The 18275-nt window shown below is 36.5% G+C and overlaps 1 protein-coding gene across 1 annotated transcript; it reads right to left on the reverse strand.

Moving 5' to 3' along the window:
• Positions 1 to 896: 896 nt before the first annotated feature.
• Positions 897 to 18012, reverse strand: LOC306953817 (interleukin-5 receptor subunit alpha-like; the record flags this gene model as incomplete). The annotated part of the gene is made up of 10 exons (XM_079544811.1): positions 897 to 1013; positions 3387 to 3477; positions 5143 to 5230; positions 9545 to 9689; positions 13205 to 13341; positions 16170 to 16357; positions 16490 to 16598; positions 17145 to 17292; positions 17426 to 17580; positions 17910 to 18012. The coding sequence occupies 10 exons, from the start codon at positions 18010 to 18012 to the stop codon at positions 897 to 899; spliced, it is 1281 nt and encodes a 426-aa protein (XP_079400937.1).
• Between the last annotated feature and the right edge of the window lie 263 nt (positions 18013 to 18275).

Here is an 18275-nt window from a genome sequence, read left to right on the forward strand (position 1 = left end):
CCATATCACCTCCTTCTCTTCCATGTGCCTTAGCATAGGTTCCAAGAAGATCTGTTCCGTGATGTTCCCCACCACATAGATGAGGCTAACAGGACAGTAGCTCCCTGGCTCATCTTTTCTACCCTATGAATGAACTTTTATGTATGAACTTGCATGGCTTGCTACTCCATGGAAAGAGAGGGGAAAATTTCTTCACTAAGATAGGAAAAATTAAGTAACAGTAGCTGTTCAGTTCAAAGCGATACCTTCTCTGAGTTATACTTATTTAAACAATTACAATAGGTTGAAAAAAACTGTCTTTTTAACCTTGTTTAACATTTTGTCCCTTCGCTAAATGCAAAAGGGTAGGTATATCATATTAAGACATTGTTTTCACATGCAACTTGTTAATATCTACTTGCACAATGTATGATATTTTTTGAAGCTATAGAGAACCATTGTGAGCTTCTGCTGCAACTTCCAGAAATGATTGCTTCTTCCATTGCTTCTTATTTCTTTAATCAGATATTGAATAGGTACTGTGGTATTTGTATGAAGAGCCAATCTTAAAGTTATTGATCTATTGGACATTATTTGGAAGCTAATGCAGCACTAACTCTAGTTCCTTCTTGACCCAAGTAGATTCAATTGTTCAGTCATATTGTCTGACCTGCTGTATTTTACTGGGCTGAAGATTAGTACTAGTTAGAGAAAGACTGCAGTATACTTTACCTTTTTGATCTGAAGTGCATTTTAAGAGTTGCAGAATGTCACAACTCAAAACATTTCAAACCATTTGGATCAGACAAACTCCAGTATCAGCCTTTCTTGGATCAGTGAGAATCCAGCCAACTCTGAGAAAGCTAGCTTTTACATGAAGATAAAAAATAAAATTAAAAAAAAAGCACATAACTCTCCTACAGGTCTTCAGATTTTTTCATATATGTATGTTGTTTAATGTCCTCGTCTCCATTATCTTCTGATATTCTCAGTATGACCTCTGACTGCATCTCCATTTGCACTGAATTTTGTTTCTGTTTGGAAAAAAAATTGCATAATGTGCATCTACATTCGATATTCTGTCTGAATTTTATTAAAAGCATGCTATCTGTTTGATGCATCTGGGATTAGTACTGATTACTTCTTCCATAATGATAACTGTGATACAGAGATCACATTAGTTACTGTCTCCCTCTAAAAGGTGCTCATAAGCACATTTACTTCATTGTTATGAACCCTATCTTTTTTTGGTTATTGCCCTGCAGGATATTGACCAAGAGTTTATGTCAAAGTAATAATCCAGCTTTCCAACATTATATTTATGTGCTGGATAAAACAGCTTATTGCAGCACCATTCTTCCCAATCTTCTTAACTCTTATGGTATGTCCAAAGCCAAAATCTCTGCGGTGTCAGCAATATTAGAGATACTAATCTATTCCACATGTTTTATTCAATTTCTCTTTCCTAGAAGTGTCATCAACAGTCATCTTAGTCACTTATAATAATCATCTAGACAATAATTACAGCTATGCTGAGGTTTTCCTGTCAGAGGTGTGAGTAGTGTTTTGTAATAGGGAACAGAACTGTCTTCTTCCTCTGTCAGTGACATTTAAATATATATTTTTTGTGGTCATTGATTGCTGCAATTTTTGATCTATACAGGGAATAAAAATGGACACCTGAATAGTAATGAATGCCGTTGTAGATTGCTGGCAGATACAGAGTATGTGTTTAATGATGATTTTGTTTTTACATTCTAGTAGTCTGTAATCAAAAGCCACAGGCACAGCCACAATTATCAATTACTTACTGGTGAAAAGGTACCAAAAGGTACTGGTGAACTGGTACCAAAGGATTTTTGCATAGAGGAGGCAGCAAATATGGCACCCTTAGGTCAAATTCAGTCAGATATTTTTGGACAGAAGTGTCACAGAAATGATCAAATCTTGAAAATAGAACATAACTTTAGTACAATTCTGGAGCTCTATTGGATTTTTCTTTCCTGAGAAGATGACTATAAAGTAAGAGGGGAACAGAATGCTCCTTAGGAGCCATCCCAAAAATGAACTCCAGGTGAAAGTTCAAAACACATGCCATCAATCTCATCATTTTGTGATATCATTATGCAGCATATACACACTGGTTTCTCCATAAATTTGTCTGTAAGAAGGTAAAAGCAAACAAAACAAAAAAACTCACTCCCTTTGCCTCAAAATTCTAATTGTGATTCATGAATTTTGATGGTCCATGGTTGCTGTCAGAGTTTGCAGCTACATACATGCATTTAGAAAAAAAACAATAAAACAACATTGAAAGACACACTCTTATTCCCCTCGGAGTGGAGGTGTAGCTCTCATTGGCAACTGGCAGTCACAATAGTGAATGCACTTGCAGAAGAAGTTCAGATATTGTAGTGTAAGTACAGCAACAGTGTTGAGTAAGGTAAAGAAAAGGGTATGAAACAAAGGCTCCTCAAAAAATGTTTTAAATACATAGGATGAAGAAAATCCTCATAACAGTTTTTTATTTACATCTCTCTGGAAAACACTGGGCACACCTTCATCTTTTCATCATATGCTATAGTAGAACTAGGTAAGAAAATCTTGCTGTGTCTTCTGGAGAGCAGCTCATTGTGTAGCTTCACTGGATATGCAATAATATAGACTACTGCCTGACCAGAACATTTTTTCTTCCAGCTCACACAATCACATGCAGCAACAAGAAACATTGAATATGCTAGCAATGGAGCTGTATTAAGTAAATCACACAAATATTGGAAACATGTATTTTCTGTTTCATCCAGTCAATTCGTAACTTGCTAATTTGTAATTTGTTTTGTAACTTGCTAAGAGATAAGTCAGAATCTGAATTTCCTGTCACGTATCATATTTTTCAAAATAAAATTTCTGTAAATGATTTTATCTTGCAGCACAAGCACTGTTGTGGTAGCTTGCATTTCATGTATTGCTGAGCTTCCTCTTATTTTCTCTAAATGTGCGTGCTTACTACATAATAGCCAATGACTTGCACTTCTCCACAAAGAACTTCCCTTTCATGACTTTCCCACATTCTTATACCTGTAAGACCGTAGAACTGATTATTCTGGAAGAAGTCATGACTGCTCCTTAAAAGAGTGGTCCATTGAGCATGGAAATGCTGAAACCCTTTCTGTCTGAGACACACTTAAGGTAGTAATCTCCTGAGGAGATTATCCTTTCTGAGAAAATCGTTGTCCTGTAATCTCCACAAACACTCTGTTCTCTTTCAGCTTCAATACAAGCATTCTACATACCTTTTCCCCAGTTCTTCTTAAAACTGACCCACTGCTTCAAATGCAATGTTATGCTGCTCTGATTGCAGGTAATATTACGCACATCATTGTAGCAAGAGAAGAAAGACACTCTACCTGGTGATGAGTCTCATCTGTAGCTAACCAAGTTGTAACTTTATCTGTAGGACCTGGAAAGGGCGTGGTTATAACTTCCAGGAGTCTATACCTACAAGAGAGTGATACAGACACACAATTCTAGAATATCTGCAAAACAAATTATTCAATAATACTTCGCAATAAATTCATCTGAAACAGACATCGGGTAGCAATTTAAATGAGTAAGAAACTTAAATATTGAGAGGAAAACATCCACTCAAATGGAGCACAGTCTCTGGTCTGAGTGAAAGATTCGGTGTGAATGTAACACATCTAAATTTAGGTGGTCAGGAGCTGCCTAATAGCCTCCAGAGATACTCCAGAGCTCTTTCCACTGACTAGAAAGGTGTCTTACACTTCAGTGAAGATTGTAGGTGCCAAAAAAATAACATGAATTAGATGTTAGCATTAGGCAGACATCTGTTTCTAAAGATATTCTACTCCTTTTTTGATTCATCACAGACATTTTGCTCAGCATTTTTCCTAGCTCTTCTTTCACTTCACCAGTTTTAACTTGCTAAAGTTTTAAAAGGATTGTAGTATGGATATGCACCTGCATTTGAATTTCAACAAAAACAAGAGACTGTGGCATGCAACCATGCTTATAGCTGGAAAAATGCTCCTGTTTTCGTACTATAAAATGTGATAATCAAAGGAAGAAACACAGAGAACAGGGGCAGGCATAGTGTCAGAAATGTGTTTTAATTCCTATACTGAAATCTAGCGCAATTCAAGTTGAGCAAGAGTGAGGTCTGCACAGAACCATGAAAACATTTTGCACTATAACAAAGGGTTATATGTTGGCTTTCAGTACTGTGTAAATTTACCACAAAAGAAATCTACCAGCTGAACTGATCTCTTGAGACCAGAAGCACTCCTTATTATTTGACCAGAATACTGTTTTATGTTTAGATGCAGGTGGGTTTTAATTGCTTTCCTTGTGCCAGTGGAAGCATTTTGTACTGTATTTTAACAGTTTCATATCCAGAGTTCCTTGAGTTCTTGTTTGCTAAAATAAAGTTTATAGTAACTTCTTCTATCCTAACCAGGAACTTTATTTAGTTTTCAATTAATTTATTTATTTACTTCTAACACTGCTTCCATTTTGTATCACACCTTCCAAATACTAAGGCATCTTGAGTTATCAGCTTGTCCTGATTTATTCTTTTCCCGGTTCAAGAAAGCCTTTTCTGCTATACCAGTAGGAAATATAAGTAGCTGAGCAGAAAAGCAATGATGTGGAGTCTTTTGGTTGCATTAATTTATGGTGGGTGTAGGGACACTAATGGTACAGCAAAGCAAATTACTTCTGTCAGCCTGACTTTCATTTTTTTACTTATTTCTTGTAAGCTGTCTGAGTTAGAGGAAAGGAATGCTCTAGGCAATACCCATGAATTATGAAATGAAGTTGGGCAACATGGGAAATGCAATTCATCTTTGGTGTGATTAGTGTTGGTAGCTCAGAATGCAGAATCCATAAAACCATGGGGCAAAATCACACTGAGAAGAGCAGTCAGGCTACTGGCAGACATACAGCTGAGAGCATCTTATGAGACTGGAGCTCCAGGGACAGTGATGGAATCTGTGAGGTGCTCAGTAACCGTGCACTACTGCACACCTCTGATAAAGCAATAGCTGTTACTGCACTATTATCTGCTTTTTGTAAGTAATAATTCATTTGTAAAGATCTCTTTTACAACAAAAAATTGTATTATCTGTCAGAAATGTGTATTACCTTCTACATGCACATATCAACAAACTTCCAAGGAAAATCAGAAGGCTGAACAATGTGAGGCTTAGCAATATGCTGTCCACAGTTTCTTCTTAAAAAGAAGAAATGATAATGTTAATAATATGGGAAAGGGTAGTTCATAAATTGATGAATTATATATTAATGACTCATAAATATTTCATCATTCGTGGGCTGCTACAGATTTAAAGAGTCTTTTCACCAAGCTTTTTAGGGGAAACTGAGCCTTCTGACTTCAGCACAGTTCTTTCCTTCTCCCTTTAGCCCTCAGCCTTGCTGCTACCTTGATCCCACACTTTCCTCATCTTCCCCTGCACCAGTGGATTCCATTTGCTCCTTTCCTTGGATTGCTGCTCTCTTATGCTGGGCATGGTCAGTCCTTTCACAGCATGCATTCATCCAGCCTGGATATCATGCTCTTCTGTCTGTCTGTTGCTGACACTCCTGCTGCTGCCCAAGTTGCTTCTGGATTCTTGCTGTTGCCACCTCTCATCTCCACACACAACCAGCCCCCCACCACTGCCTGTTCACCCCTTCACAGCTGTAACTGGTTTAAGGCAAAATGAAAGCAAAATCTTTTTGTCAAAAAAAAAAAAAAAATTCTCTTTGAATCAAGAAGCAACATATTTTTTGCATTAGACTTACCTAAAGAAATGCAAGGAAACAATCTGAAAGACATATTTATACCATTCAGAAAATATTACTGTTTTGTACTTTGTATTCCTTCCTCTAGAATAACCCAATCAAAAATATTGTGGGTTTTTTTTTTTTTTTTTCCAAATTGTGTTTTTGTTTAATACCTGGCTTTAGAACCATGACTTCAAACTAAGTACTTTGAAGAAGAAAAACAGGAAGGAACAGTTCTTGAAATTTTAGTAGTCCTAGGTCAGAACGATTTTATGGCCAATCCAGATAAAATTCAAACAAAATGGTTTGAACCCGTTTGGGGTTTAAAAAAAAAAAAATGAAATATCACAAAATTAATGTGAAAAGAAAAAAAGCTCTCAGACCTCTGAACCTAGAAAAACTTTTATGTTCTACTAAAACACAAAGATATTCTCCATTCACTTTAAGCTGAAAAGGAAGCTTTTCCATTGTCTTTCAGGTTGAGTGCTCAGAAAATATGTTTTGAGCAATTTCTGGACCATGAAGCATTAATACTTCATTTTGAGGTGATTGTTCTGTTGGTAATCCTTTCTGATCTACACACTCAAGACAAGGGGAAAGCAGTGATCTCTGTGTCAGCCAAACCACAAAGAGGTTTGGTCCTCTTGCTTTCTTTCTTTGTTTCAGAAAGTTGGAAGACAAAAAGCATGCGTTCTTTCAGTTAGGTTATTTTATGCTTTGGGGTTTTGTTTTGGGTGGGTTTTTTTGTTTGCTTGTTTTTCATATGCAAATGTTTAAACTCAGTCACATACAACAGTAAATTGAACCAAAACAATTGGCTTGGTGTGCAGAATTCAGAACACCTCTGAATTGCTATTAACATCAAAGTGATCTATGAATGCTCAGAAGCTCCAAAAATCAGACCAATTATTTCAAGTTTCTATATATGAATAAAGCTGATCAAACATTTCTCTTTTAGCAGAAAGTTTCTATACCGAACAGTTCAGTTTAAATTGTCTTATTTTTCAAGGGCATATGCTAATTCTGGTGGAAAATGAATATGTTTCCCATGAGAAAATTAACAAATTCTTTTCATGTCAAAGGAACATTTCAGAACAAATATTTTAGTTATGTTTTGAATTATGTTATTTCGTTTTGATGTATCAGCTTTTTAAAATGGAGAATGAAATGTCTCTGAAAAATGCATTCTTAAAGAAATGTATTTTTTTAGATAAAACATCAGAGTGTCACGTGAAATAAAAAAAAAAAATAAAGCAGGTCAGTTCATGTTGCTTCAAGACTTTCAGCAGAAAAACTGACACATTCTGAAATAAAAATACCCAATGGAAGTTTTTTTTTTGTTTTTTGTTTTTTCACTTTTAGTTTACTACACAGAATGTCTCAATCTTTTACAATCACTGTGTCTAAAAAATTAGGTATGGGTCTACTTCATAACATCCATTTATGATATATTTTCCCAGTTAAAAACAGCCAAAGTCATTTCAGCTGAATACAAAATAAAACAGACAGAAAACCCTCTCTAAGCATCAAAGGAGTTATTTAAAAAGTTGCCTGAGTCTGTGATCCTTCAATGTAATATACTCCATAGATTCATATTACAAAAGCCACTGATCCTCTCCAAATACAGGAAGGAAGAAGGGAAATTGCTGTATTACATGAACTTGTGCAGAGTTACATGCTCCAGAGGCAAATCAACTTTCTGCACCAAACACATGGAGATATGACATATTATAAGCAATGGCAGTCCTGTCTACCAGTTTTTCCTGAAGTAGAGAAAACAAGTTGTGATTGTTAACCTCAGCAACAGCTGTTGAGGAAGTTGGGAAAGCAGTGGTGTTGAAAACAGTTGAAGGACAGTTGCAGCTGCTGAAAGCAAGGTTTTGTAGAGTGGAATTAGGATGAGTGACTGCCCAGGTCCATTTCCTTCTTCTGATGAGGGGCTGGCAGAGAATGGGCAAATCTACATCTCCTCACAAGGAAAAGCCCTTCAAATTTCCCCCCCCTCCACTGTCTACATTTCAGTTCAAATGCACCCAGCCTCACACAAGGCCAGGCAGACATCTGCTGGCCACGTTACCGAGCAAGTCTCATTTTCTATTCAGTGAGAAGAAATAAGAATTTCTGATGAACAAATCTCTGATGGACAGAAGTGCATCCTCTCTTTCATCACAGTGAGCAGATGCAGCTCCTCTCTCCAAGCATTTCAGAAGTAAAGTCTTCTGAAATGAAGTAAGTGAATTTAATCCAACAGAGATGTTTAGCTGAGAGGTGCCAACAGAACAGTGGGATGTGGTGAGGTATCTGACGGCATAGGCAGGCAATATCCTATAAACTCTATTACTGAATTTACATTCAATCCATTGCGAAAATAGCAATGCCTGCCATTGCATTTCCTGTCTCTTCAGATAAGCACGTACTTGAATCTTAACAGATCAGAAAGGCATATTCCAAAATGCATAGCCTGTTGCATTAAATATTTATATTGTATTGTTTTATTAGCAATAGCACTGAACATTTTTACATGCCGTCATTCAGGGACAAGTCTATGTACCACTTTTTCTACCTAAATATTGAGTGTTATTCATCCCACTCTACTGCTTCCCTTTTACCCAACCTGACACCATGAAGCAACTGTACATGAAGGCATTTTTTTAACCATGGAAAGTACCAGTTTCCCTTGTTAGCATACAAATTAAAATCTAGTCATAGGAGGTGAAGGAAAAAACATGGCTTTTGTTTAATTTATACTAAAGCAAATGATGGGAGTCAGAGCGCATATACTTGAATTAGAGCTTAACCACTTCTTATCTCTGTCAGGTGAGAAATTATTCACAGAATCACAGAATGTTAGGGATTGGACAGAACCTTGAAAGATCACCCAGTCCAATCCCCCTGACAGAGCAGGAACACCTAGATCAAGTCACACAAGAATGCATACAGGCAGGTTTTGAATGTCTCCAGAGAAGGAGGCCCCACAGCTTCTCTGGGCAGCCCATTCCAGTGTTCTGTTACCCTCACCATGAAGAAGTTTTTTCTCATATTTATAGGGAACCTCCTGTTTTCCAGCTTGCACCCATTGTCCCTTATCCTACCACTGGATGTCACTGAGAAAAGACTGGCTCCATCCTCCTGACATCCTCATCCTTTGCATATTTTTATAAACATTAATGAGGTCACCCTTCAGTCTCCTCCAAGCTAAGGAGACCCAGCTCCCTCAGTCTTTCTTCGTAAGGGAGGTGCTCCACTCCTTTAATCATCTTTGCAGCTCTGTGCTGGACTCTCTCAAGCAATTCCCAGTCCTTGAATTGAGAGACCCAGAACTGGACACAACATTCCAGATTGTATTCTCTTGATACAGTAATAAAAATGTTAGATTTAGTTCCTAAGAACTGTGATTTAATGAATATTATGACATTCATAAGTTTCCTGTCTTAAAACTCCAGCTGAAATCATTTCTAAAGATGTCCATTCCAAAAAAGGCTGGAAGGTGCACCTTCTAGAAGCTGTCACGAGTCACCTTAAGACATCTGCCCTGTGCTAAACTAAGGACCAAGGAAATACGACCCATTAATTCAAGGACTCTGTTTCCCCACAACATGTAGAACTGTGAGAGCTGGTGCATGGCATGGACCTCTTTGTACTGCTACAGTACAGTGATGCAGTAAAGAGGAGATCCATGACTATGAAAAATTAAATATGCTGAGTGATACTAACATATATGGTTACAGAAGTTACAAATGGTAAATATATGATAACTTACCATCATAAATAGTCACCGGTTCACTCCAATCACTCCAAATCTTGTTCGTTATGCATACCTCTTTCTTGGCCCTCACTTGTGCAGTACATTTTTTTGCTGGTCTAAGAAGTAGATACTCATATTTCTCTTCACTGACATCTACAATCTATGAAGATAGTTTTCAGGGGTTATTTTTTTGTGATTTCATTTTGCAGTTAAAACAGATACAAGTCTAGGAATGACAAATACTATTATTTATATCTCAAATCCAGTGGAAAAAGATTTTCAGAAAAAATGTTTATATTCAGGCACAATCTGTCGTTTTGATGGCATGTATTAAATCTTAGAAAATCAAGAAGAGGCTGAACTGATAAGATGGAAGAATGTATCAGCTTTGGTCAAATGGTAAGTATCTGAAATCACTGATTCCCCTTTAATTTTTTTCTTACTCCAAGTATAGGGTGAATACAATAACAATGAAACTATAAGTTCTAAGGTTTTTGTGGGGGGTAGTATGTTGCCTTTGGTTTTCTGGTAGAAAAAACCAGTTTTCAGCTGTCTAATGCTGTAGATTGTCTATTACTTTAGTGACTCTCTTGAAACATCTTTAACTGTGCTTACAAATCAAAGTATGCCACTTCAAAAGATAAAAAATACACAAGATGTGTTCATACCAGTTCAGACCATCTACAAAACCCTACAAAAACTGGAGCCAAACTTAGTATCTAGAAGAATGAGTCACAATCTACATCTTACATATGACATGCCTGTCATACACACTTTAATAGCTTTTGACCTTTATGTAACAACATGGAATTATTGACTCAGTTTGTGGCTCACTGTAATCCACAGACCTTTTTTCTTCTGCATTTCTGCTTATGCATCAATTACTCATTTGGATTTTGCATATGTGACCTATACTTCCTAACAACAGTATTTTCCTTATTGCTGAATTTTGTCTTGTTGATTTCAGGTTTCATCATTTCAAATTCAAATCTTGTTTTCTGTACTACTTGCTAACCCTTCCTAGCTTTCACATATCTGTAGACTTTACTCCCTACTTTTAAGCTTTGTCTCTTTGTATTACAGTATTATTAACATTATTCACAAAGTCACTTCCTTTGGTATTCATAATAAATACAGATCTGCATATTTTGATCTTCCTCTTAAGTGCCTGTCAACAAATATCTATAACCCTGCTCATGGAAACCCTAATAACAATTAACACAGAACCTCAAACGTGCTCCATCCTCCTCCCTCCTATTCCTCCTGTAACATCACTGTGTTTTTTTTCCTTACCTTTGTCTCCTCGTTTTGTATCCCTTGGCTACATAACTACTCTTCTAATTGTTACTAGCTTTGATGCTGATTCTCCTCAAAGCTCCCCTCATTCAGGTATGTTAGCAAAGATATAGGTGCTTCAAGGAAAACACAGATTAAAAGAGAGCTTGAACAAAAACACCAGAGGCTCAGAAAATTCACATTCAAATAACATCTGAACTCCTCAGTATCATATGTTCAGTTAAGTGCTTCCTACTCTTTGTGAGTGTAAATAAGAAGCTGTGTGAAAACATTTCAACTCTTACTACTCTATAATTTTAAACTGCCAGCTGGAACTGCCACCATACTTGCACCATGCTCCATAAACTAAGCTACAACACTGTCCTATTTTTTACTGTTAAAAGAAGCTGCTGATACATGATGAAAGATTATTAAATATATATAATATATGCAAATAACAGGAATGATTATTTTAGTTCTGTATGTAGATAGAACAATATTGACATGTAAATTGTAACCACAATCCTGCAAGGATTCACATGCATTTCACATGAATTATTCACTGAATAAGGCATGAATTAAGTATGAGAGGAAATCTTTGCAAGGCTAAAGCCTGATTGCAAATTTCAGGAACAAATTAATATTGCAATCTAAATTAGCAAATATATTTTAGTTTTGAGGAGTACATTGAGAGCTGACATAGTTCTATTTCTATGGTAGAAAATCACATGATTTAATCAATACTGTCTTTCTACAATTTATTAATTTCCTACTAAAATGCAGGGTTATGCAGCTACATTTCAAATCAAGCTTTTTTAAAGTTTCTGTCTAGAAAAGAGAATGCTTTAATATATCTACAAGCATTTTTCTAACAAGCTGCTTTTACATGTTATCTCAAAATTCATATGGGACATCAAGAAGGAAGAGATGCTATTCAGACAAAAATAGATTCAAAATGTTCTGTGCACGATAGAATCATATTTACATTCAACTTTAAATTTAAAATTAAAAAAAAAAAAAAAAAGAAAGAAAGAAAGAAGAAAAAAAAAAAAAAGGAAAAGAAAAAAGTGTAATTTCAAAGAGTCATAGGATGGCTGAGGCAGGCAGGGCCCTGTGGGTCCCTCAGGCCCAGCCCCTGCTCCACCAGGGCCACCCAGAGCAGGGTGCCCTGAACCATGTTCAGGTGGCTCTGGAGATCCCCAAGGAGGAAACTCCACAGCCTCTGGGCAGCCTGTGCTGCTGCTCCATCACCTGCACAGCACAGGAGTGCTCCTGACATTCAGAGGGAGCTCCTGTGTGCCAGCTTGTATCCAATTGCTCTTGTCCTGGCACTGGGCATTACAGAGAACAGCCTGGCCGTGTCCTCTTTGCACCATTCCTTCAGGTATTTGCATACCCTGATGAGACCTCCCTCAGCCTCCTCATCCCCAGGACAAAAAGTTTCAGCTCTCTGAGTTGTACCTCATAAGTTAGGTGCTCCAATCCATCCCTAATCACCATCTTCAATTCATGTAAATGTTTTTCTCTTTTTACTTTTAATGCCTTTTGGTTTCAATCAGTACATGTTGACCATTTAAAACTTTTTGTTTCACTAGAATCATCTCAGGAAACACTTAGCAAAAGAAATATGTCCTTTAGTTGGAATAACTCCCTTCATCAAACAAATACTGCAGGTATAATAACATTTTAAAATCTTTAAAATTTAAAATTCAGAAGTTGTTCCTTCTGAACAACTCTGAAAATAGCTGAGCATATTTCTATAAGGAAAAGCGTAAATAAATCTATATATTATTTCTGTAGAAAATAAGATAACTTCAATTCCAGATCAAACATGGTAAGCTGGAATCAGCCCATATTGGCCAGCATCTTTCTGGCAAAACACATAGTATCTTTACAGTGCAACAGTAATGATCCATTTATTTCCTGAAGGGGAAAAAAAAATAATTAAATGTTAAAGTCCTATCTTTGGACAGAAATGATACAGAAAAAATGAACTCGAACACTTTTTAATAACATATTCTTCAGGTTGAATATTACCTCTCTAAAAAAAAAAAAAAAAAGATTTCTACCATTACTTTTATTTCTCAGTATTCACAAGTTAGAATCTTTTATCAATAATAAAAGGTCAGAAATCTAAGTGGTGTTAATGTAACAGTAAAATTAATGAAAAACAAAGCCAACAAAAAAGCCCACTTGAATGCAAGCATAAATCTGAAAAAGTTGTAAAATATGTTGTTTCTCTCTTTTGTTGAGAAAGACAAAAAATTTTGGATTATTTATGAAAGACCTTGGGATTTCTTCAAAGTTTGTTTGAATTTTAAATCCTTTAAACACAAGGGATGCCTATTTTTATAGAAATTATGCTATGTGGAATAAGTGTATTACCAAAAATGTGATTACCTTACTGTCTGTTATTTTCACTTGATACTTAAAGCACTTTTTTTCTCTTGAACCAATGGTAGGTGGGGGTTTCCAGTGAATTTTAATACTTCTGTTTTCAAGGGAAACAGAGACGTTGATCGGTGGGTTCAGTTTCTCTGAAAATGAGTACAGAGAGGTTTGTGCACTTTGTGTTGTTTCTCATATTTATGTGCATCAGCCCTTGAAAAAGACAATTGACTATTATGGAGTTACCACTTGCAAAGAAAACACTCAGTGAATGAGACATTTTCTTTAAAAGTGTCACTCACTGAATGACATTCATTTCTGCCTCAAAATAAAGGGAAAGATTTTTTTCTTCTCAGTATTTCCACCGTGTCTCATGGGATACCCCAAGTCTGTCTACGATCCCAGTGATATAATTTGGAAAATAATGGAGTTAGAGCTCTCACTGATGGGATACTGAAGGGCTGGCAACTAGTGGCAGGTCTTATTCACGCTGTCAGGTTTGTTACATATGCCTATAATATCTATTTCTTCTTGCAAATGAGCAGAAGAAAACTTGCTATAGATAAATGTTTTTCCTTTGGAGCAATGCAAGCTTAGGAGATAAAAAAGGGACATGGACCTCTTGGAATGTGCCCAGAGGAGGACCACAGTAATGACCAAGGAATGAAACACTTCCCTTATGAGGACAGGCTGAGAGAGTTGGGGCTGTTCAGCCTGGAGAAAAGAAGGGTATGGGGAGACCTGAGAGTGGCCTTTCAGTATTTAAAGGGGGGCTAATAAGAAAAAGGGACAGACTCTTTAGCAGGCTGTGTTGTGATGGGACAAGGAGAATGGTTTCAAACTAAAAGAGGAAAAAACGGTACTAGATATAAGGAAGAAGTTTATATAATTAGTGTGGTGAGGCACTGGCACAGGTTGCCAGGAGAGGTGGTGGATGCCCCACCCCTGGGGTCATTCAAGATTAGGCTGGATAGGGCTTTGAGTGCCCTGATGTAGCTGTTTCCCTGTTCATTACAGGATGGTTGGACTAGGTGACATTTAAGCATCCCTTCCAACTCAAACAATTCCACCACCAGAATTGTGTTCCCATCACAAAGTGCAAGCTGCGCAGTAGCCATGAGTTCTTTTTTTTGGAGAGGGAAGGTGAACTGGTTTGGAAGCAAGAGACATTTTTGCATTTTTAGGTTTTAGCATTTGTTGTAGATAAGCAAGTCCACAGCCACTTTCTATCATGGAGTCCACTGAGGCACTGATCTGGGTACAGATGTGTGCAGGGTATTCAGGCAGCAGGAACCCTCGCAGCTGATGTTGCATTGCCACAAAGGGATGAACCACAGTTGCAGTTCTCTAATCAGCCCTACCAGCAGAGATGTGTTCACCACAAAGTTGTGGGACTGTGCTAGTTGCACGGCTGCAATGTGGTGCTCTGTTTTCCTGCAGCTGTGGCTACATGGCCCTGTCTTGCTCTACAGGAAGGTATGTCGTGCTGAGGTTCCCTTTTTGGCTTTTATTTTGCCTTTCCCATCTACAGGAGTCTCATTTTGGAGCAATGAGAGTGCTCCACAAAGTCAACAAAAGCATCTATACCAACCTCAGCCTTGTAAAGTTGTTCTGTTCTGCCTGCCCCCAAATCTGACCTTACTGGCAGTGACCAGAACTCACCTTAGGGGTCAAGGTGCACCACAAGCCATGAAAGGTGAGGAAGGTAATCAACATCATCTTTGTGTTCAACCTCCAAAGTGAAAAAGACATATTTTTCACCTCTGAGATATTTTTCCCAGAGGATATCATCTTGTTGTGAATGCACTGAGGTTTGGACAAGATGATCTGAGTGGTCTTTTCCAACTTTAAACACTGTATGATTCAGCCATTTAGACAGCTAGGACTAAGTTGCCCTAATAAGCTGAGGGTAAGTTTGCTGCATGCCATGAAACTTTTGCAATGTATTTTAGAAGTAAGATAGGTTTCTGCTTGGCACTGGGGCAGGAGGGGAAACTGCTGGCTTAACCATCAGCGAGCTCCTCCAAGTTGGCTATGAAACATAGCACAGTGTTCCTGCAGATTAGTTCTTCCCTCCTTGATTTTTTTTTTTTTTCCTGAAAAAAAGACTTTCATGAAGATATTTTATTTTGCTAAAGCAGAACATATTGCTTTTAACTGCTTTTAACTGCAGTGTAAATACTAAGGTAAAGCCAATAATTCTAATGTATGAAAACACAGTAAATCAAATCTAGCTCGGAAGAGATTTTGATAAATTTGACTCAGTTTTTGCTTTCACCTGAATTATCCTGATTCCTATTTTACAAGTCTGGAATATGATCAATACATTCATTATTTGAAATGTATTTGATTCTGCAATCTGTGCTAAAGCTCAGGAGAATTTCTTACTAATGAGATTAATTCAAGCATCACAGAGAAGTTAGGAAAAATAAATATATCTGATCATTCGGCTGTCAGTAGTTAAAAATCACTATCAAAATATTTTTAACTGAAAATGGCTTCATAAATAAATAGAGATGTTTTTAATGATTCATAACACTCATATTCTCAAATACAGTTATTAATGATGGATGTGTGTTTAGACTCCACGTTAACTTGTTTTCCTCAGGACAATAAGAGAAAGAAATTACAGAAAAGAGAAAAACTGGAGGAAAGAATAGTATAATGCTTTTCAAATTACGTGGAATTAAATCTTTAAAACAGTTTCTCACAATATCCTATTATTTTCTAAAGGGCAATTATAGGTAAACAGTGATATTACTTCAAAGAATAAAACTAAAGGCATTTGAGTCACAATCTCTTTCTCTCCCTTTTTTTTTTAATCTTTGTGTAAAATTCCCAGGGATTCAAATGTATAGCAAGTTGGAAATAATATTCTAGTTTTGTCACACTTCTGTCTTTTGTTTCCTTGATTCCAGATCAATGAAATAACCAATAAACAAGTTTTTCATAATAGGCAGTAATAGATAATACTTACCTATTTTCTGAGGTGTAAAACCTTTATAATAAGACAGTCTTCTTGAATTATTTCTTAGATCTACTACAGATATGTTTAAAATTATTTTCCTTAGTGGTTGGAAAGATACATCTTTCATGTGGCATCCAATATTTTTATTCCTTGCATTTTTTATATATTGCTGGCATTCAAAATATTCTTCTATGTGTCTGTTGGAGGGAAATATGAGTCTTTCAGATCAAAGTATAATAGAGCTTAGACAAGGTATCACAGATTTGGTGTTTTAAAACAAACAAACAATAATTTCATACTAATTTACTAATTTTGCACAAGATCCTTACCTGTATGAAAAAAAATACTGGACATCTGCAGGATCTTCTGCTTTAATATGCCAGGTGCAATTGAAAAAAGAAATATTATATATGATGCATGAAAGATTCTGAATATATACTGCAACAAAGAAAGGAGAAAAAAAGAAAGTGTGCCATTTCTGTTACTTAGATTTTCTAGGAACACAATGGATGCCTTTAAGATCTGTCTTGTATCCTTATCTCTAGAGGGGCAGTTAAGTACCGGGTGAGAGCAAATGGATTTTTGGGGCAATAATAACTGAGAAGTACTTCTGACACTACAACCAAAAGCCTTACTAATACAGTTAAAAAGAAAAAAAAAAAAAAACATCTGGATTCTTGCTGAAGAACTCTACTCTTCTAAGATTTTCTGAAACCAGATAATACAAAAGGCAGTCTTCAACAGAGTTAGGAGTTAGGGAAGATGGAGACTTGGAATAACATTCTGACATCTCACTCAGCTGAGGTGAACCTAAACATGTCTTAAATAATTACCAGTATTCCAAGATGCTGTATGTCATTCTCTTAAATGAATATTTTAAAAATATGGTATAAGATAATAATTAGCTTTTAGAAACTATCCAAGTAAGACAGAACATTGCAAGGAATGCTTATGTGTCTTAATGACATGCAGGAAATAGCTGACCTGGAGGAGATCTGTATGTACATTCAGTCCAGCCGCTCTCCTTAATTAGGTCTTCTGTTTCTTTCATAAAAACTTGTGTTTTAACTTTAGCTTTAAAACCTGTATGTAGCTCAATACCTATCCTTTTTTTCTTTTCCTGTAGTCTTTCCTAAAAAGAGGAAGAAGGAATTACATTAAGACAGACAGTAACAATGACTGAAAGGCAAATTATGCAAATTCATCTATCAAATGAAGTAATGTGTGATTTCACTTAAACTACATGTAACCATTGATCAACTTACTTTCCTTTCCTGAAATGTATCAAAGAATGTGTAACTCAGAATATACTTCACACTGTACTTCTCTGTCTCTTCTTTTGTCAGGTTGTTGTTCCAGTACAGAATAACTTGTGACTCTTTCTTGGTAACCTGCAGATCATTATGTAGCCGAAGTTCATCTGCAATTAGAATGACATTACTGAGAGAAAAAAGTTATCCCTTACTACATACACAAAGGATTTGTCTCCCAATAAGTCCTGCACACTCATCAGCTCCCCCTGGGAGCTCTGTTCTCATATAGAATAGGCGGTCAAATTCAAGAATATGAGTGACTTTAATAGTGAGATTCACGTTTACCCATCTACATCTCCCAATATGTTAGGTAATTCACTTTTACCTGTCTTGGACAATTTTCGTATTGGTTGTAGAAAGAGACTTGACAAGAAGATCTGATCAGATAATTGAGATGGCTAGCATGGGATGAAACATTACTTAATTTTTTACTTACCCACTACATCTGGTTGTCTTCTTGCCAAACCAGTAGAAAACAGTGTCTTATGTTGGAAAAAGCTTAGCATCAGCACAACAGGAACATATGTAACATGTGCCATATTAAGTGCTTAGGGTCATAGATTTGTAGAAACTGAGAATTTAGTTCCAAGTTTGGCTCACTTAGAACATGATGTTTTCATTTTTCATCTGTGAAATAATATGACACCGTCACTTAACCACTGAAGTGATGTCAGAAGTCTAGGAAGAAAACATGAAAGGAAACATGGTTAATGAGTCTTGTTGGTCACTGCCTACTGTTACCAGGATGCTTGTATTTAAACCTGTGCTTGGGCTGTTTACCATAGTCAAAGAGGATATTTAT

The sequence above is a fragment of the Tetrao urogallus genome (genome assembly GCF_951394365.1).
Source record: "Tetrao urogallus genome assembly, chromosome: 1".
Lineage (NCBI taxonomy): Eukaryota > Metazoa > Chordata > Aves > Galliformes > Phasianidae > Tetrao > Tetrao urogallus.